The 23,006-nt window shown below is 39.9% G+C and overlaps 1 protein-coding gene across 1 annotated transcript in view; it reads right to left on the bottom strand.

Moving 5' to 3' along the window:
• The window catches only part of STX12 (syntaxin 12), a 47,247-nt gene extending 32,264 nt beyond the window's left edge, over nt 1-14,983 (bottom strand). Inside the window, exon 1 of the mRNA XM_037828018.1 lies at nt 14,772-14,983. Coding sequence (XP_037683946.1) covers nt 14,772-14,889 — 118 coding nt within the window. The 5' untranslated portion in view covers nt 14,890-14,983. The remainder of the gene's footprint in view (nt 1-14,771) is intronic.
• Between the last annotated feature and the right edge of the window lie 8,023 nt (nt 14,984-23,006).

A 23,006-nucleotide genomic window follows, 5' to 3' on the forward strand; every position in this document is an offset into this window, starting at 1 on the left:
CTAAGGAAAAGAGATAATAAATAAACATATATCAGGTGGTGATAAGTGCTAAAAAGAAAAACAGTCAGGTAAGGACTGGAATGACAGGGGTGGGCAGAGGGTACTAGTTTATACAGGGTGGTCAGAGAAACCATCTGATATGGTGACACTGAACAAAGATCTAAAGGAAGTGAAAGCTTAAGCCAAGCAGATGTCTGGGAGAGAAATATTTTAGGCCAAGTTATAAGTACAAAGTCCCCAAGGTAAAAGTGCTTGATGTGATGGAGGAACAGCAACTAGGCCAGCATGAGGGCTGGAGGACAATGAGGGAGGGTGAGATAAGAGAAGCAGCCAAAGAGGTAGTGAGGAGCCAGACTATATAGAGCCTTGTAAACAATTTTAAGGACTTTGAATTTTAATGAAATGAGAAGCCACTGACAGATTCGTGAGCAGTGTCATAATAACCAGAATTCAAACCCAGGGCTAATCCCAATGGCTATATTCTTTGTGCCAAATTATATTCTCTCAAAGGGCTGACTCTTAAAGGAAATAAAATGTAGTAACACAGGTCAGGCCTGGGTTTCCCAGTGTTCCATTTAGCCCTACCCTACTTATCTGACAAGTCCCTAACTTAATAGCTCCCTGTTCTAGACAGGCTGATGTTCTTGCTCTAACCTGCTCCCTTCCCCAACTTCCTCCCACCTATGGGAATATTCCTTTGTATTCACCAGAGTCCAGCACAGTACCAGGCACCGAGTGGGTACACACATAATTGCTGATTATTTAGCCTCCCTTTTATATTATTTATATTATATACTTTCTCTAAGGCAATGGATATGAATGACTATGAGCTAGGAATAATGAAACCTGAAGTCTGAGTCACTCTTGACCACTAATGAGAAGTATGGCACTAGGCAAGTGTGCCGGTTTGAATGTATTATGTCCCCCAGAAAAAGCCACATTCTTTGATGCAGTCTTGTGGGGCAGACATAATAGTGGGGATTAAGTTGGAACGTTTGGATTAGGTTGTTTGCATGGAGATGTGCCCCACCCAACTGTAGATGATAACTGGTGGGATATTTCCATGGAGGCATGGCCCCACCCATTCAGGGTGGGCCTTAATCAGTGGAGCCATATAAACGTGCTGACTCAAAGAGAAGGAAGTCAGTGCAGCTGTGAGTGACATTTTGAAGAGGAGCAAGCTTGCTAGAGAGGAATGTCCTGGGAGAAAGCCATTTTGAAACCAGAACTTTGGAGCAGACGCCAGCCACGTGCCTTCCCAGCTAACAGAGGTTTTCCGGACGCCATTGGCCATCCTCCAGTGAAGGTACCCGAATACTGATGTGTTACCTTGGACACTTTATGGCCTTAAGACTGTAACTGTGTAGCCAAATAAGCCCCCTTTTTATAAAAAAGCCAATCCATCTCTGGTGTTTTGCATTCTGCAGCATTAGCAAACTAGAACAGCAAGTAATTTCATTTTGCTGGGTCTCTTTTCATCAACCATACCTGTTATTCACATTTAACTAACATTGACTGAGTACTAAAAATTTACCATAGTATTTAATATGGGTGTAAGTGTTTGTTCCCTGTTGTTGTTTTTTTTTTCCCCATCAAATCTTAACAACTCTGTAAGGACTGAATGATCCCTAAGTACCCCACCACTGTTCAATTCTGAAATTGAATAATGAAATAGGTCTAGTCCCAGAATGATGCAACCAAGGGAATGTTTTTGCAAGCCAGAAGTTTGGCTTAAGAGGCTTTACCTGTGGCTTTAACTTTGTAAATGCAATGTAAAAATGGAGCTTGGACTATATGCCTATGGAGGAGAGGGGCCATGACCACATCCTATTCATTTTTGTATTTGCGTTACCATACACACACACACACACGCACACACATTCAGAAATATATACACACAATACTCCAGGAAACAACTGGTTGAATGTATGACACACAGAGGTAGAGTCAATAAAAAAGTTAAGAAAACAAATCTCATTGACTGTCTTTATAAAATAGAGCACTTCTTAAAAACTCTATAGAGATATGTCAAAGTATCAAGTTGCTAATTGTCTATCAAACTTATTTAATAATCTAGAGATTCTACGGATTTTATATAATACAGGAAATATCAATTTATAATCAGCTATCTTCTGTGTATTCCCAGCTGAGAATTTTCTTCATCTAGACGTTCCTGGTTTCCTCTATTGAGATGACCATAATTAATGGGGTTCTTTTTTTGGAGAGAGTGAAATTGGGAACTGTTTATAGGGTCATTTGCTAGCTAAGTACTGGGATGAATTCAAGCCTACCAACTCATTCTAAATTCATGAATATAAAGATATTTTCCTAAAAGTTTCCAGTTAATCTCAAGTAACAGATAACCCAAATCATAAGGACAGTAATGTCTTGGTGTACCGTAACAAAAAAAAGCAGAATTTTTTAATAGTGCCCTCCATAACCACCAACAGCAGGGATTTATTCAAAAAAGCAACAGTGCAGTAACTAAATGACCCATATATTTTACACCTGAGAATTATATCCTTCAATACACCTAAAGCATAGAAAGGAACAAACTGCTTACATATATACTTATTTTTTACTTAAAATATCAAAAAGTAAAGTGAATCCAGAAATGAAAGGGCAAATATTGTAAGGCCTTGCTATTATAAACTAACTATAAGGAACAAATGCTGAGAATTCAATGTGAAAGCAAAGGTTATCAGGAGATAGAATGTGGGCAGAGATTGGGCAGTAGAGGATGCTGGAGTACAGAATATTCCTTACTGTAAAGGTTCACAGATTGTAAGCTCTTACGGCAGTCACATCTATTCCTGAGTTTCAATTGTTATTTAAGAGATGTTTATCTGGTACAAAATTTATAATCTCTGTAGCACACCATCTAATTCAACCTGTAAGGTCAATTTATTTAAATAACATAATTACATGGAACCCAGAATAGGGAATGAGATCTTGCTATTCTGTACAGGTTAATATAATACCCTGAGATACATCCCAGAGTATTCTGGGCAGAAAATTAAAAAGTATTTGCAAAGTCCCCTTGAGGGACTGGGAAAAAAATGTGGAACTATTAAACTTCCTCACCTGTGGAATTCCTGATATTCTTGCAAGCATTAGGGACTCCTAATTTAATAAGTCAAACGCTTGATCTTGGGGCTTGCCCTTATGAAACTTATTCCTGCAAAGGAGAAGCTAAGTCTACTTATAATTATGCTTAGGAGTCACCCTCAGAGAACCTCTTTTGTTGCTCAGATGTTGTCTCTTTCTCTCAGCCAACTCTTCAAATAAACTTACTATCCTCCCCCCTACATGGGACATGACTCCCAGGGATATAAACCTCTCTAGCAATGTGGTACATGACCCCCAAGGATGAGCCTGGCCCTGACATCGTGGGATTGAGAATGTCTTCTTGACCAAAAGGGGGAAAAGAAAGGAAACAAAATAAAGTTTCAGTGGCTGAGAGATTTCAAATAGTCAAGACAGCATTCTGGAGGTTATTTTTATGCATTACATAGATATTGCTATTTAGTTTCAAGTGTATTAGAATAGCTAGAAGGAAATACCTGAAACTGTTGAACTGTAATGCAGTAGCCTTGATTCTTGATGATGACTGTATAACTACATAGTTTTTATCATGTGACTGTATGACTGTGAAACCTTGTGACTGACACTCCCTTTACCCAGTGTATGGGCAGATGAGTAATAAAATGAAGAAAAAAAATAAATAATAGGGGGTGGATAAGGGGTATGGGATGTTTTGGGTATTCTTTTTTAATTTTATTTTTTTTTTATTTATTTTGGAGTAATGAAAATGTTCTAAAATTGATTGTGGCAATGAATGTACAACTATATGATGATACTGTGAGCCACTGATTGTATACTTTGGATGGATTACATGGTGTGTGACTACACCTCAATAAAATTGCATTTAGGAGAACCAAAGATGGTGGCTAGGTGAGACAGGGCAAAAAAACACCTCATGAAAAATACTAGATAAAAACCAGAAAGTGACCCAGAACACCAGTTCCAGTGTAGCACGAGCCAGACAAGGTCTGCTAAATCCACAGGGAACATGCATTTGGTGAAACCAGGAGCCTGCATTCTGAAATGAGTGAGTGAGTCGGCTGAAAGTCCAGCGGCCGTGCTGTGGTGTGGGGAAACAGTGGGCTGGTGTTTGGAGATGGACTAGTTCTTTAAAACAAAAAAATCCCGGGAGCGGCTGCAGATATGACGGGGAGAGCCGCGCAGTGAACATGGTGGGAGTGGGCTGGGCTAACACCTCGGTGTCTGGCATGGAGGATACCCCTTCCCACACCCGCTGCTGATTGTCTCAAGACCAGGGGAGCAGAGGCGAGCCAAAAGGAGAAAAAAACCGCATTCCTTGCAGCCATCTCCCCAGCGGGCAAGGGACACTCCTGCCCAGGGCCGGATCCACAGCCCGGACCCGCGCCAAGAAACCGAGTGCGATGGGGAGTCTTTTCCGCAGCACTGCACACATGCCACAATATCGGCCGTGGACAGTGGCCTTTAGTGCATCCACAGTTGATTTTCCCGGAGCTGGGAGGGCGGAGCTGTGTGAAAAGGGGGAAGTTAACGTGTCCCATTCAACCATCTTTGAAGCAGGCTGGGAACGCCCCTGCACGACCTGGCGACCCAGGGCTTCCCTGGAGGCCAGTGCACACTTGTGACATGGCACAGCCCTCCCTCAGCGAGGTCCTGGAAGAGCACAGCTGGGAAGGGGGACCCACCCAGAAACCCCAGGGACCCTACGCAAATAGGTGAGCGGCACAGACAATCTGTGGAAAGACTGAAATGAAAGCTTAGGCTCCTGCAACAGCCTTAAATCTCTGGGAACACCTGGGAGGTTTGATTATTAAAGCTGCACTGTCTCCCTAACCACCCAGCCACACACCCCACATTCAGAGCAGACAGCACCAACAACACACCCAAACTTGGTGCATCAGTTGGACCCCACAAGAATCAGACCCCCACACACCACAAAGACAAATTGGAGGAGAACTGACTTGAGGGGAATAGGTGACTCACGGATGCCATCTGCTGGTTAGTTAGAGAAAGTGTACACCACCAAGCTGCAGTTCTGTCAAATTAGGGATCAAGTAAAGCAAATGCCAAGAGGCCAAAAACAACAGAAATACTTAAAGCATATGATAAAGCCAGACGATATGGAGACCCCAAACCCAAACACCCAAATCAAAAGATCAGAAGACACACAGTATTTGGCACAATTAATCAAAGAACTACAGACAGGCAACAAGAGCATGGCACATGATATAAAGGACATGAAGAAGAGCATGGCACAGGATATAAAGGACATGAAGAAGACCCTAGAAGAGCACAAAGAAGAAACTGCAAGAGTAAATAAAAAAATAGAAGATCTTATGGAAATAAAAGAAACTGTAGGCCAAATTAAAAAGACTCTGGATACTCATAATACAAGATTAGAGGAAGTTGAACAACAACTCAGCCTCCTAGAGGACCACAGAACAGAAAATGAAAGAACAAAAGAAAGAATGAGGAAAAAAATCAAAAAAATAAAAATGGATCTCAGGGATATGAAAGATAAAATAAAACATCCAAATTTAAGACTCATTGGTGTCCCAGAAGGGGAAGAGAAGGGTAAAGGTCTAGAAAAAGTATTCAAAGAAACTGTTGGGGAAAGCTTCCCAAACCTTCTACACAATATAAATACACAAAGCATAAATGCCCAGCGAACTCCAAAGAGAATAAATCCAAATAAACCCACTCCAAGACATATTCTGATCAGACTGTCAAATACTGAAGAAAAGGAGCAAGTTCTGAAAGCAGCAAGAGAAAAGCAATTCACCAAATACAAAGGAAACAACATAAGACTAAGTAGTGACTACTCAGTGGCCACCATGGAGGCGAGAAGGCAGTGGCATGACATATTTAAAATTCTGAGAGAGAAAAATTTCCAACCAAGAATACTTTATCCAGCAAAACTCTCCTTCAGATTTGAAGGAGAGCTTAAATTTTTCACAGACAAACAAATGCTGAGAGATTTTGCTAATAAAAGACCTGCCCTACTTCAGATACTAAAGGGAGCCCTACTCACAGAGAAACAAAGAAAGGACATCGAGACATAGAGAATTTTAACAGACATATATAGAACATTACATCCCAGGTCACTGGGACATACATTCTTCTCTAGTGATCACGGATCTTTCTCCAGAATGGACTATATGCTGAGACATAAAAATAAGCCTCAATAAATTAAAACAAAGAATGAATTTGTTCAAAGCACATTCTCTGACCACAATGGAACACAAATAGAAGTCAATATCCATCAGAGACTTGGAGAAATCACAAACACCTGGAGGGTAAAAATGAGGCGGAGATGAAAACATTCCCAGATAATCAAAAGCTGAGGGACTTCACCATCAGTAGATCAGTCCTACAAGAAAAGCTAAAGGGAGTTGAGCAGGCTGAAAGGAAGGGACACTAAACAATTGACTGAAACTACATAAAGAAATAAAGATTACCAGTAAAGATAACATGGTAAATATAAATACCAATATTACTGTATTTTTGATCTGTAACTCCACTACTTACTTCCTACAGGATCTAAAATACATAAACTGTAACGATTAATCAGTGGTTTTGGACTCAATGTAAAATATGTAATTTTTGACAAGAACTACATAAAGGTGGGGGAATGAGGGAGTAAAGGAACATAGTTTATGTGTCATATTGAAGTTAAGTTGGTATCAAAGAAAAACAAGATTTTTATAGATTTAAGATGTTAAATTTAAGCCCCACGGTAAACACAAAGAACGTATCAGAGAATATGACCATAGAGATGAAAAGTAGAGTAGGGGTTCTGAGAATTGGGGGATAGGGGCAATGGGGAGTTAAGAAATGAGTGTAGGGTTTCTGTTTGGGGTGAAGGGAAACTTCTAGAAATGGATGGTGGGAACATGATAGCACTGCAACATTCTAAATGTGATTAATCCCACTAATGGAATGCTAGGGAGGGGGTGGAATGGGAAGATTTAGGCTGTATATGTTTCCACAACTGAAAAAGAAAAAAAAAAAAGACAGTCTGAATAGATGACAATTAAATGGCAAGGATGATCCTGGATGAGATCTGAGGATGGAGGAGAAGAGGCTGAAAGGGACACAGATGGGACATAAGGGGAAAAAAAAAGGAAACATAGAATGTAAGCTTTGTATCAATGTTGAATTTCTTGAACTTCTTAGCTGTGCTTAATGGGATTGCATAAAATAATGTTCCTGTCCATGGGAAAGGTATATGTGAATTATAGTGTTGTTCAAAGATGTGTGCAGCTTGCTCTCATATGTTCAGAGGACAGAGCAATAGATGATGGATGATAGATAAGGAGGGAGGGAGGGAGGGAAAGAAAGAAATGGTGGTGTGACAGGATGTTAAAGGTGGTGGATCAGGGTATCAGGGGAGGGGGTCGGGGTATGCTCGAGTTCTATGTATGGGGTTTGTACTGTTTTTGCAACTGTTCCTGTAAGTTTGAATTTATTTCAAAATAAAATTTCTCAAAAAAAATTGCATTAAAAAAGTAAAATGATACATTTTGGAAAGATTTTTATCAAAATGGGTTGAATCAAAAGGGTTTTCTGGTCAATTTGTTTAATAAGAAAACTCATTCTCATTAGTATCTTAGTAAATAAAAGTTTTACTTTAGATTGATTTGATACAACATTTTGGATAAAGATAATTGGGTATTTCCTACAAAACTGTACATAATCCTAAAAACCAGATGACTAGGCCAAATCTTTTGGTTTCTTATAAATGATTTTGTTATATTTAAAATTAGGTCTCAATTTCTTCTATCACTGACCTCATTTTTAAAAGCATGTCCTGATTAAAACTTTTAAAAGACGATGAAGCAAATCCATTTATTGTACATTACAGCTGACATCCACCCTGGGAACTACTCTAAGTTGAACACTCTTTATGGGGTATTCTAGTTTGCTAATGCTGCTGGAATGCAAAACACCAGGAATGGATTGGCTTTTAAAAAAGGGGGTTTATTTGGTTACACAGTTACAGTCTCAAGGCCATAAAGTGTCCAAATTGGGTACCTTCACTGAAGGATGGCCAATGGGGTCCGGAAAACCTCTGTTAGCTGGGAAGGCACGTGGCTGCTCCAAAGCTCTGGTTTCAAAATGGCTTTCTCCCAGGATGTTCCTCTCTAGGCTGTGGTTCCTCAAAAATGTCACTCTCAGTTGGACTTGGGGTATTTGTCTTTTCTTAGATTCTCCGGAGCAAGAGTCTGCTTTCAACGGCTGTCTTCAAACTGTCTCTCATCTGCAGCTCCTGTGCTTTCTTCAAAGTATCCCTCTTGGCTGTAGCTCCTCTTCAAAATGTCACTCACAGCTGCACTGAGTTCCCTCTGCCTGTCAGCTCATTTATATGGCTCCACTGATCAAGGCCCACCCTGAATGGGTGGGGGCATGCCTCCATGGAAACATCTCATCAATGTTACCACCTACAGTTGGGTGGGGCGCATTTCCATGCAAACAACCTAATCCAAACGTTCCAATTTAACGTTCCAACTTAATCCCCACTAACATGTCTGCCCCACAAGATTGTATCAAAGAATATGGCTTTTTCTGGGGGACATAATACATTCCAACCAGCACATAGGGTTTATTTTAATGCAATTTTATTGAGATATAATCACATAACATACAATCATTCAAAGTATACAATCAGTTGTTCACAGTATCATCATATAGTTGTGTGTTCATCACCAATCAAACTTTGAACATTTTAATTACTCCAAAAGATAAAGATTAAAATAAAAAAGAATATCCAAAACATCCCATTCCCCTCCTCCCCGACACTGTTCATTTACTTTTTTTATATAGTTTAATTGAGATATATTCACACACCCTACAGTCATCCACAGTGTACCATCAGTTATTCACAGCACCATCATACATTTGTGTGTTCATCACCAGAATCAATTTTTGAACCTTTTCCTTACTCCAAAATAAAAATAAAAGCAAAAAAGAACACCTAAATCTTTCCAACCCCTCCATCCCACCCTGTTGTTCATCTAATTTTTGTCCCCATTTTCCCACTCATTTGTCCATACATTGGATTAAGGGAGTGAGTACAAGCCACAAAGTCTCTATGTGCTTTTAGCTGTTATCAGCTTCAAGCAGGCTCTCAATCTTCCATATGAACCTTAATCTAAACCAAAGTCTAATTATGTCAAAAGCAACTACCATCACAGGTGGAAAAACTTTTTCTTCAGTTGACAAACTCTAATGCATTAGCTCAGTAGATTAAAAAACAAACATAAATTCATGAAAATATATCATACACCAAATGAGAAAATGACAGCCTATGTGGTGATTATGACAATGAAATCATCTTAATGTATTACTCTGAAAATTAGGTTTATATTCTGCTGTTATATAGCTACAATGAAAATTAACTTACTTTTAAAAAATAGTCCCTGTATTACAACAGTAAAGCTCTAAACTAAACTGAAAATGAGTACTAAATATCAAAAATATAATCTACCATTTACTGTACAAGTGACAGAATATGTCATGGTTAAGCACATAGACTCTGAATTAGGACTGCCTATATTTGATTCCTGGTTCTACAACCTCCTAGATGCATGATCTTGAGCAAGAAGCTCCACTTTTCTGTGTCTCCAATTCTTTACCTAAAAAAATGGGAATAAGAAGTGAACTCTCACATGGTTATTGTGAGGATGAAATGAAGTAATGTGAAGCTAAATTTAGAACAGTGTCTGGCACACAAAAGCACTCAATTAAGGGTAACTATTATTATTATTATCAAACTCAAGACCAAGAAAAATGTACTTAGCAATGGTAAAATCAATTAAGTACATATTGAATGCCAACTACATATCCGCTCCTGTGCCAGGCACTGTAGCTAAAGAGGAGTATACAATGCAGGGTCTCTATTCCCAGGAAACTAATATAGTAGTCTCTTTAGTTGGAGTGATACAGTCAAAACACATGAATTAATTAAAGAATACAGAATATAAGTGTTCAACTGTCGTAAAAAAAAAAGTTTACAAATTAAAAGAATAATCAAAGTAACATTTCTTAAGCACTTACTATGTAGCAGGCACCATTTTAAGCATTTTCCATAAATTACTTCATTTAATTCTCACAACCCTATCAAGTAGATATTACTATCAACTTCATTTTATAGATGAGGAAACTGAAAAATAAAGAGGTAAAGTAAGTTTACGTAGCTAGAAAGAAGCAGAATCTAGGATTCAAACCCACACTTCTGAGTCAGCCCACCTAACTACTAAACTATAATGTAGAGACTCAACAAATAATATCACCATTTACTGAATGTCATCCACAGGCCAGACACTGCTCTCAGCACCTTAAAGCATCCCATTATAACAATTCCATTCATTTTTCACAAGGGGTAACAGAAAAAGGAGAAAATAACCTGCCCACTTCTCACAGTATATAGAGGAGCAGGGACTCATTCACAGACCCGCTGACCCTCAAGTCCATGCTCTTTCTATGACTTGACTCTATCTTTCAGATGTAAAAGAAGGCTTCATTCCAGGGGAAAGGATTCAAGCACATCTCAAATGATTTGTATTATTTAGATGACTAGTCAGGTAGGGAGAGGAAAGACATTAAAGAAGGGGGAACAGAATGAGCAAAATTTTGGAGCAAAGAACATTGTTCAAAGATATTAAGAAAACCAGCCAGCTTATAGCTAAGGGTGAGGAGGAGAAGAAAATATGCGGAGTTTGGGTTAAAATCACAGAGTGACAGCAAAGTGGAATGTTAATACAGTAGACAACAGAAAGCCACTCGAGGCTCTTGAAGAGGTGAATGGGATAATGAAAACAGGATTTTAGACATACTGCTCATAGCATTATCAGGATGAACTAGGATGGAGAAAGCCTACAGAGACACTGGCTTAGAGTACGTTGTTGGAAAACAGGTGTTGAGATGATGAAGAATTAAGAGGATGGTGATAAAATAAAAAGCTAGGGGCTTTTAAATGTTTTAAAAGTGCAACTCTTTTTATTTTTTAGTAAACAAAACCATATCAATAAATCCGCAACATCAAGAACAGAAACACTGCTTTTTAATCTCTTCAAAGAATTAACTTTCAGGCTATTAGGTTTTTTCCTATATCTACCTCAGCAGTATTCCCCCAGACCTTCCACTGCACAACAAACAGAGTCAAATATTTTTCTTCTGTATTCTACACATACTGATGCCAACCCTTTGAACCAAGCAGTCAACCTTAGCTGTACCTATAACTACCCACGCACTGGCAGGCTGACGTGTACTGCAATTCCAAACCCATGTCTATGTCTGAACAGTTTAGAAAAAAATAGCTATTCTCTCTCACTTTCAGTGGTTATAGGTTCTTGTATGGGTGTGGGTATATATTTGTATAGCTCACATTCAGAGTGCATACTTGGGTATCACGGTCATATCTTGGAGAGGTTTAGGGGATAGGCACTAGCCTGATGGCTGGGTAGAAGCAACATCATCCACCAATTTCAAATTTCAAATTACTCACCAAACAGTTCCAAGGGAAAAATTTCAACTTACACTGCCTAGGGTCACAGGGTGTGGTAGGTACCACAAAGTACAAGGAGAAAGAGGTAGGAAGAATTCCAAGATGGTAGAAAAATCTCATTTATTCAAATCAATTAAGTACAATTTATTTATTAAGCATCAAGATCTTATATGATCTGATCCCAGGTTACCTTTCTGACCTCTTTTCCTACTACGCTCCCCTTCTCTAACTGCAGTCCAACCACACTTGCCTCCTTGCTAATCTTTGAACACGCCAAGGTCCTAGCTCTGCTGTTCCCTCTGCCTAGGATGCCCTTCCCCAGCTACTCACATGGCTCACTTCCTCAGTTCATTCAGGTGCCAACTCAACTGTCACCTCCTCAGAGGCCTCCCCTGACCAACTTATCTAACGTAGCACACTCACTCTCCCTCTCTCCTTACTCTCTATCCCTTCATCCTGCTTTAGTTTTCTTCATAGCACTTATTATTACTTGATATTATTTTGTTTATATATATGTATGTCCATAAACACACTCTATCAGGGTAGGGATTTTATCTATCTTTTTCATTTCTCTCTCCCCAGGCACCTAGAATAATGCTTGGCACAGAATAGGTGCTCAAAGACTGCTTGTTGAATAAATGAATGATTGAATATACAATATGCTTGGGACTGAGATAAGTACTAGAGATATAAAGATGAAAAGTCATGTCTCCTACTTCAAAGGAGCTAACAATCTAGCAGGGGAGATAGACCACACCACAAGTAGAGACTGGGAGAAAGCTCCACAGCTTCATGTGTCCCCCACAGTTTCCTCTAGAGTGAAAAAACAAGTCACTTATATACTTGAAGTGTTAGCTGCTACAGAACTGTAATATTAATTTAAAAACTTGTAAAAAGACTGATGTTCCTAAGAGACAGACCTGGTTTCCAATTCAGTATTGCTATGTATTAGCTGAGTAATAGTTAACTTCTCTCAGCCAATTTCATAAAATGGAAATAATATTGGTACCTACTTAACAGAGTTTTTATAAAATTAAGTAAGAGAATGCATGTAAAGCACTTTTCATACTGCCCGGCACACAGTATGTACTCAACAAATGTTAACTATTAATGCTGTTAATGGTTGACTTCAATGATTCCCTTGAGCCCAATGTCAAATCAACAACTAAGTCTTATCAATTCTAACTCTAAGCAAACCTCTCCCTATCTTTCCTTCCTTTACATTCTCACAGTCCCTAACTGATATCTCTGATTCCAGTCTCTCTCCCTTCCAATTCAATTTACACTTCTAAAATTAAATCTAAGGCCCTTAGCCCAGCAGTTAAAGCCCTTCAGGTTTGGCACCAACTTACCTTCTCAACCCTATTTTTACTGCTTTTCAGAGTCCATCACTATAGCCAAACTGAATTACTCTACCTTCCTATATACACCCCATGCTTTCCCACTACCAAGACTTTGCTCATTTTATTCCCTCTTCCTGGAATGCTCTTTTCCTCTTTATCTTCCAAAGTCCAAATCCTTTCTACCATCTTTCCAGACCTAGATCAAATGCTATAATCATTCTCTGACACCTCCCAAATGGAAATGGCCTCTCCTTGAATACCCAAATAATGTCATGTGTATGTCTTCTATAGCACTGATCCCTTTTGACTTTATATTTCAGTTATTTATGTACTCCAAAGGCTCAACGAAGAAAGAATCTGTGCCAGTTCCTATATTTACTACATAGCCTGATACTCAAACAAATACATGTTGAATGACTATTTCACAAATAAACAAACATAAAAATTAGATTTAACCTCAACAAGAAGCTTTCAGCCATGAACCAGAATTTTCTGACCTAACCATTTCAGCTGCCTCACAAAAGGAAACTGAATTTTAAAAAAATGATATTTTACAAAATATCAATCCCAATATATATTCTGGAATAGGAGGAAAAAAAAAGGAAACTGAAGCACAAAGTACCATGCTTTCTAACCAGTGTCATATTAATTAATTTTTAATTCTGGATTTAACAAGCCACATAAGTTTTTCTCTACTTCCACATCACTCAGTCTCAATTCCTTTCCATTAGAAACTTTCTGCCCCTCAAGTTCTGCAATATACATTTAAATTTAAAAGCAACGTGACAGATTTTTCTTTAAAATATAGAACATAATTTAATTCAGGACCAAGTAGTTCTACCTATTAACAAAGTATAGCCAAACTCACAAATACACAATATTAAACAACAATGATGATGATCACCATTCTTGTCAAGTAAAGCGGCTTCTGCTGACCACCTGTTTATAAGGCTTTGAATTGATTTTCAGGCACAGGAAACAGGCTGCATTTGACCCATTCCAAAGTCTAGCTCAGCCCCTATTGGTGGGGACGGGATTTTAAGACAAATAATGACATTCTGAATTCCAGCACCAACTCTACCATGTCTTATTGGATATGAGATTGTGGTCAAATCCCTGAGCCTCTCTGTGCATCAGAATTGTTGGAAAGAGTAGCTAAATATGAAAGGAAACAAAACTCTCATCCGCTTCAAATCCAAAAACATAAGTAAATACTTTGCTACACGAAAGACAAAATAATGTAAACTGAAATGTTTTCGGTGAGTTCTCTTTACTAAAACAGAAGTCATTCCATCCCTAAAATACCATTGTATCTGATTCCCAAATTCATTACAGAAAGAACTGTGCAATGAAGTCACCCAAACACAGGCACACCTCACTCCCTTTCATTGAAAATTGCTGATTTCCGAGAAATCAGTGGCCAAGAAGAATGTAAACGTAAAGCCTAACTCAGTGAACAACCCCCGATCCAAACTGGCCAAAGAGGAAAGAGATGTGTGGCTGGGTGGAAGACGGGGGACAGGAAAAACTCGGCTGACTACTAATGCCAAGTCAACGCTTTCACTGCTCTCGAAGTGACATCCCCCCACCCTCGAACTGTCAAGTCTGCAGTTTCGGCCCCAGCACTGTGACAGCGGAACTCCTGAAAAGAAACTCGAGCTTCAGCTGGGACTCGAAACCCTCCAGGAGCCAGGGTCTGACATACACGGGGATGACGGCCCATCGTCCCAACAGCGGAGAGCCTGACGGCCTCAAGCGTGGCCTTGGTTGTAGCCCGGGCCAGGTTCCGCGTCCCGGCGGCCTCACCCAGGCCTGTCCCCGCGACGGTGCCCGCCCCCCAGCCCGGTCCCCCGGCTCACTGGCTTGGCTGATCCGCTGTATGTTGCCGCTGCACGTTTGGATGATGCTGTTGAAGTCCCGGAGCTGGGGCCCCGAGGGCCCCGGGTTCCGGTACATGTCTAAGGGGCCGTAGGACATGACGAGGAGTTAAGACCCGCTCGCCCCGCACCGAACTATGGCCGGAAATAGCCGTCAGACCCGACCGGCAGGCTGACGGGGAAACCCGGAAGAGACAGGGCGGGGAAAGAGCTGAGGCTGCGTGCGCACTAGCCCCGCCCCCACGCAGTGCGCACGCGTCACTGGAACCGGTTCCTGGGATAGTAGCTTAGAAACTGGACGCAGAGAGGCTTGGGGCTGCGGGGCGGAGCGATGACGTCACATAGTTAGGACTCAGACTGGGTACTTGGGTGGCGGGGCACAGTGACAGGAGACAGGAATTTACTATTTGCATAAAATTGAACCAGATGATCTCAGCCATTACACCCCATTCTGTTCTATTCTGAGAATTCAGACCCGAGTATGGGAGAATTTGACAACCTCGAAACTCAGATACGTAACTAAACTCCTTGAAATTGCTCACCCGATTTCCATCCTTTAGGGCTTTGGTAGTATTTGCGGAGCACTTTACAGCTTACCACACTTTCATTTCTCCCTCCACCCCTCTTCTAATTCTAAACAATAAAATGATAATGATAATATTTTTGAGCACTTAGGATGTGTGTGAATCTTCACTGAGTTCCCTTGTTTACAAGCTGTTTCACAGCAAGAGACGATGTTCTATCCATATTTTTATCTTCAAATAAATAATGGACAATTTTAAAAAGTTGAAGTAACTCCACAAAAGTAAGCATTTTTATGTTCCCTTTTACAGATGAGAAAATTAAGCCCATAGAAGTTAATTCGCTTTATTGAGATTTGACTACAAAATTCATACACTAAACTGACTATATCATCATCTATTTCCGTAAAATTCATCCCCATATTCCCAAATTCATTCTCCAACAAAATCCCTCCCAAGTAGCCTCTTCATGTATTCCAAACCGGGATTTCTTGGGGAACTAGACTCCCAAAATTTAAAATCATTTCCTTAAGTGACGTTCCCAGAGAAGGCTGCATTTTGTGAGTGAACATTGAAAGGAAAGACAAGGATAGGATTTTGGTTTGGGAGGAGATGAAGACCGGGAGAAGTGAAGGGGAATTGGCAGTGTTTGTTTCCTGTGTTCGCCACCCCACCCCACCCAAGCCTGCTTTGCAGTCTCTGGAAAATGGCAAAGAGAGGAAGCTGTTTGCCTGTGTTTACATATGTGAGAGGGGTCCCCAAATGGGTGAATGAGCCTTTTGTAAACAAGGCTATCTCTATTTTTCTTTGAAGCATTTCTTTCTCTATAGAAGGGGATAGACGACATTTGGGGGCTCTCGTTATCGTTATGAAAACTACCATTTTTTAGAATCCATGGTTTTATGTCAAATCTTATAGCAAATCACGTAAATTGTACTTTTTATCCACAAAACAGTCTTGAGGATGTTTTCAGTTACATTTGACACTATTTATAGTGAAATTCAGGAAAGCTATTTATCTCCAAGGAATTGAAGATATAGTTGTTGCTGTTATTTTCTTTCTCCATCTAAAATAAAAGTGGTTTTCCATCTGTGCACCTCTCATCGCAGTAAATTTGTGCCTTGCAAATACTATGTCAAATAAACCTTTATTGAATTCATAAATGAATAATAAGAACTAACTTTACCATTTCTTAAATGCCTATTCAGGTTCCAGGCACATTTTACATACATTATGGGTAATCCCCAAAATAAAGACAATCTGAAAAAAGACCACCTGTGGTCTAACAAAGTTAGTTATAGTAAATTGCTGTTGCAAGGGAGACTTCACACAAGAGGAATCATGAGGCATCTTACCAAGCACAGGGAAAGATAAGAGTTATTCTAGGATTTGGCGGAAAGATGAAGTGAAGGTAAGATTTAAAAGAAGTAGTGAGGCGGGGCAAGATGGCAGACTGGTGAGCTGTATGTTTTAGTTACTCCTCCAGGAAAGTAGGTAAAAAGCCAGGAACTGCGTGGACTGGACACCACAGAGCAATCTGTCTTTGGGCATACTTCATACAACACTCATGAAAACGTGGAACTGCTGAGATCAGCGAAATCTGTAAGTTTTTGCGGCCAGGGGACCCGCGCCCCTCCCTGCCAGGCTCAGTCCCGGGGGAGGAGGGGCTGTCAGCTCCAGGAAGGAGAAGGGAGAATTGCAGTGGCTGCTCTTATCGGAAACTCATTCTACTGATTCAAACTCCAACCATAGATAGACTGAGGCCAGACACCAGAGACTCTGAGAGCAGCCAGCCCAGCAGAGAGGAGACGGGCATAGAAGGAAAACAACACGAGAAGCTCCAAAGTAAAAGCAGAGGATTTTTGGAGTTCTGGTGAACACAGAAAGGGGAAGGGCGGAGATCAGGCCTTGAGGCGCATATGCAAATCCCGAAGCAAGGCTGATCTCTCTGCCCTGGGCACCTTTCCTTAATGGCCCTGGTTGCTTTGTCTATTAGCATTTCAATAACCCATTAGATCTCTGAGGAGGGCCGGGGCCGTTTTTTTTTTTTTTTTTTTTTTAAATCCTTTTTGCTTTTTCTAAAACAATTACTCTAAGAAGCTCAATACAGAAAGCTTCAAAGAATTGAAATTTGGGCACGTCAAGTCAAGAGCAGAACTAAGAGAGCTCTGAGACAAAAGGCAATAATCCAGTGGCTGAGAAATTCACTAAACAACACAACTTCCCAAGAAAAGGGGGGTGTCCGCTCACAGCCACCATCCTGGTGGACAGGAAACACTCCTGCCCATCGCCAGCCCCATAGCCCAGAGCTGCCCCAGACAACCCAGTGTGACGGAAGTGCTTCAAATAACAGGCACACACCACAAAACTGGGCGTGGACATTAGCCTTCCCTGCAACCTCAGCTGAATGTCCCAGAGCTGGGAAGGGGGAGCAGTGTGAATTAACAGAGCCCCATTCAGCCATCATTTGAGCAGACTGGGAGCCTCCCAACACAGCCCAGCAGCCCAGAACTGCCCTGGGGGGACGGCACTCACCTGTGACATAGCACAGTCATCCCTCAACAGAGGACCCGGGGTGCACAGCCTGGAAGAGGGGCCCACTTGCAAGTCTCAGGAGCCATACGCCAATACCAAAGACTTGTGGGTCAGTGGCAGAGACAAACTGTGGCAGGACTGAACTGAAGGATTAGACTATTGCAGTAGCTTTAAAACTCTAGGATCATCAGGGAGATTTGATTGTTAGGGCCACCCCCCCTCCCCGACTGCCCAGAAACACGCCCCACATACAGGGCAGGCAACACCAACTACACACGCAAGCTTGGGACACCAATTGGGCCCCACAAGACTCACTCCCCCACTCACCAAAAAGGCTAAGCAGGGGAGATCTGGCTTGTGGAGAACAGGTGGCTCGTGGACGCCACCTGCTGGTTAGTTAGAGAAAGTGTACTCCACGAAGCTGTAGATCTGATAAATTAGAGATAAGGACTTCAACTGGTCTACAAACCCTAAAAGAACCCTATCAAGGTCAGCAAATGCCACGAGCCCAAAAACAACAGAAAATTATAAAGCATATGAAAAAACCAGACGATATGGATAACCCAAGCCCAAGCACCCAAATCAAAAGACCAGAAGAGACACACCTAGAGCAGCTACTCAAAGAACTAAAGATGAACAATGAGACCCTAGTACGGGATATGAAGGAAATCAAGAAGACCCTAGAAGAGCATAAAGAAGACATTGCAAGACTAAATAAAAAAATGGATGATCTTATGGAAATTAAAGAAACTGTTGACCAAATTAAAAAGATTCTGGACACTCATAGTACAAGACTAGAGGAAGGTGAACAACGAATCAGTGACCTGGAAGATGACAGAATGGAAAATGAAAGCATAAAAGAAAGAATGGGGAAAAAAATTGAAAAACTCGAAATGGACCTCAGGGATATGATAGATAATATGAAACGTCCGAATATAAGACTCATTGGTGTCCCAGAAGGGGAAGAAAAGGGTAAAGGTCTAGGAAGAGTATTCAAAGAAATTGTTGGGGAAAACTTCCCAAATCTTCTAAACAACATAAATACACAAATCATAAATGCTCAGCGAACTCCAAATAGAATAAATCCAAAAAAACCCACTCCGAGACATATACTGATCACACTGTCAAACATAGAAGAGAAGGAGCAAGTTCTGAAAGCAGCAAGAGAAAAGCAATTCACCACATACAAAGGAAACAGCATAAGACTAAGTAGTGACTACTCAGCAGCCACCATGGAGGCGAGAAGGCAGTGGCACGATATATTTAAAATTCTGAGAGAGAGGAATTTCCAGCCAAGAATACTTTATCCAGCAAAGCTCTCCTTCAAATTTGAGGGAGAGCTTAAATTTTTCACAGACAAAGAAATGCTGAGAGAATTTGCTAACAAGAGACCTGCCCTACTGGAGATACTAAAGGGAGCCCTACAGACAGAGAAACAAAGACAGGACAGAGAGACTTGGAGAAAGGTTCAGTACTAAGAGATTCGGTATGGGTACAATAAAGGATATTAATAGAGAGAGGGAAAAATATGGCAAACATAATCCAAAGGATAAGATGGCCGATTCAAGAAATGCCTTCACGGTTTTAACGTTGAATGTAAATGGATTAAACTCCCCAATTAAAAGATATAGATTCGCAGAATGGATCAAAAAAAATTAACCATCAATATGTTGCATACAAGAGACTCATCTTAGACACAGGGACACAAAGAAATTGAAAGTGAAAGGATGGAAAAAAATATTTCATGCAAGCTACAGCCAAAAGAAAGCAGGTGTAGCAATATTAATCTCAGATAAAATAGACTTCAAATGCAGGGATGTTTTGAGAGACAAAGAAGGCCACTACATACTAATAAAAGGGGCAATTCAGCAAGAAGAAATAACAATCGTAAATGTCTATGCACCCAATCAAGGTGCCACAAAATACATGAGAGAAACACTGGCAAAACTAAAGGAAGCAATTGATGTTTCCACAATAATTGTGGGAGACTTCAACACATCACTCTCTCCTATAGATAGATCAACCAGACAGAAGACCAATAAGGAAATTGAAAACCTAAACAATCTGATAAATGAATTAGATTTAACAGACATCTACAGGACATTACATCCCAAATCACCAGGATACACATACTTTTCTAGTGCTCACGGAACTTTCTCCAGAATAGATCATATGCTGGGACATAAAACAAGCCTCAATAAATTTAAAAAGATTGAAATTATTCAAAGCACATTCTCTGACCACAATGGAATACAATTAGAAGTCAATAACCATCAGAGACTTAGAAAATTCACAAATACCTGGAGGTTAAACAACACACTCCTAAACAATCAGTGGGTTAAAGAAGAAATAGCAAGAGAAATTGCTAAATATATAGAGACGAATGAAAATGAGAACACAACATACCAAAACCTATGGGATGCAGCAAAAGCAGTGCTAAGGGGGAAATTTATAGCACTAAACGCATATATTAAAAAGGAAGAAAGAGCCAAAATCAAAGAACTAATGGATCAACTGAAGAAGCTAGAAAATGAACAGCAAACCAATCCTAAACCAAGTAGAAGAAAAGAAATAACAAGGATTAAAGCAGAAATAAATGACATAGAGAACAAAAAAACAATAGAAAGGATAAATATCACCAAAAGTTGGTTCTTTGAGAAGATCAACAAGATTGACAAGCCCCTAGCTAGACTGACAAAATCAAAAAGAGAGAAGACCCATATAAACAAAATAATGAATGAAAAAGGTGACATAACTGCAGATCCTGAAGAAATTAAAAAAATTATAAGAGGATATTATGAACAACTGTATGGCAACAAACTGGATAATGTAGAAGAAATGGACAATTTCCTGGAAACATATGAACAACCTAGACTGACCAGAGAAGAAATAGAAGACCTCAACCAACCCATCACAAGCAAAGAGATCCAATCAGTCATCAAAAATCTTCCCACAAATAAATGCCCAGGGCCAGATGGCTTCACAGGGGAATTCTACCAAACTTTCCAGAAAGAACTGACACCAATCTTACTCAAACTCTTTCAAAACATTGAAAAAAATGGAACACTACCTAACTCATTTTATGAAGCTAACATCAATCTAATACCAAAACCAGGCAAAGATGCTACAAAAAAGGAAAACTACCGGCCAATCTCCCTAATGAATATAGATGCAAAAATCCTCAACAAAATACTTGCAAATAGAATCCAAAGACACATTAAAAAAATCATACACCATGACCAAGTGGGGTTCATTCCAGACATGCAAGGATGGTTCAACATAAGAAAAACAATCAATGTATTACAACACATTAAAAACTCGAAAGGGAAAAATCAATTGATCATCTCAATAGATGCTGAAAAAGCATTTGACAAAATCCAACATCCCTTTTTGATAAAAACACTTCAAAAGGTAGGAATTGAAGGAAACTTCCTCAACATGATAAAGAGCATATATGAAAAACCCACAGCCAGCATAGTACTCAATGGTGAGAGACTGAAAGCCTTCCCTCTAAGATCAGGAACAAGACAAGGATGCCCGCTGTCACCACTGTTATTCAACATTGTGCTGGAAGTGCTAGCCAGGGCAATCCGGCAAGACAAAGAAATAAAAGGCATCCAAATTGGAAAAGAAGAAGTAAAACTGTCATTGTTTGCAGATGATATGATCTTATATCTAGAAAACCCTGAGAAATCAACGATACACCTACTAGAGCTAATAAACAAATTTAGCAAAGTAGCGGGATACAAGATTAATGCACATAAGTCAGTAATGTTTCTATATGCTAGAAATGAACAAACTGAAGAGACACTCAAGAAAAAGATACCATTTTCAATAGCAACTAAAAAAATCAAGTACCTAGGAATAAACTTAACCAAAGATGTAAAAGACCTATACAAAGAAAACTACATAACTCTACTAAAAGAAATAGAAGGGGACCTTAAAAGATGGAAAAATATTCCATGTTCATGGATAGGAAGGCTAAATGTCATTAAGATGTCAATTCTACCCAAACTCATCTACAGATTCAATGCAATCCCAATCAAAATTCCAACAACCTACTTTGCAGACTTGGAAAAGCTAGTTATCAAATTTATTTGGAAAGGGAAGATGCCTCGAATTGCTAAAGACACTCTAAAAAAGAAAAACGAAGTGGGAGGACTTACACTCCCTGACTTTGAAGCTTATTATAAAGCCACAGTTGCCAAAACAGCATGGTACTGGCACAAAGATAGACATATAGATCAATGGAATCGAATTGAGAATTCAGAGATAGACCCTCAGATCTATGGCCGACTGATCTTTGATAAGGCCCCCAAAGTCACCGAACTGAGCCATAATGGTCTTTTCAACAAATGGGGCTGGGAGAGTTGGATATCCATATCCAAAAGAATGAAAGAGGACCCCTACCTCACCCCCTACACAAAAATTAACTCAAAATGGACCAAAGATCTCAATATAAAAGAAAGTACCATAAAACTCCTAGAAGATAATGTAGGAAAACATCTTCAAGACCTTGTATTAGGAGGCCACTTCCTAGACTTTACACCCAAAGCACAAGCAACAAAAGAGAAAATAGATAAATGGGAACTCCTCAAGCTTAGAAGTTTCTGCACCTCAAAGGAATTTCTCAAAAAGGTAAAGAGGCAGCCAACTCAATGGGAAAAAATTTTTGGAAACCATGTATCTGACAAAAGACTGATATCTTGCATATACAAAGAAATCCTACAACTCAATGACAATAGTACAGACAGCCCAATTATAAAATGGGCAAAAGATATGAAAAGACAGTTCTCTGAAGAGGAAATACAAATGGCCAAGAAACACATGAAAAAATGTTCAGCTTCACTAGCTATTAGAGAGATGCAAATTAAGACCACAATGAGATACCATCTAACACCGGTTAGAATGGCTGCCATTAAACAAACAGGAAACTACAAATGCTGGAGGGGATGTGGAGAAATTGGAACTCTTATTCATTGTTGGTGGGACTGTATAATGGTTCAGCCACTCTGGAAGTCAGTCTGGCAGTTCCTTAGAAAACTAGATATAGAGCTACCATTCGATCCAGCGATTGCACTCCTCGGTATATACCCGGAAGATCGGAAAGCAGTGACACGAACAGATATCTGCACGCCAATGTTCATAGCAGCATTATTCA

This window comes from Choloepus didactylus, chromosome 2, assembly GCF_015220235.1.
Source record: "Choloepus didactylus isolate mChoDid1 chromosome 2, mChoDid1.pri, whole genome shotgun sequence".
Taxonomy (NCBI): domain Eukaryota; kingdom Metazoa; phylum Chordata; class Mammalia; order Pilosa; family Megalonychidae; genus Choloepus; species Choloepus didactylus.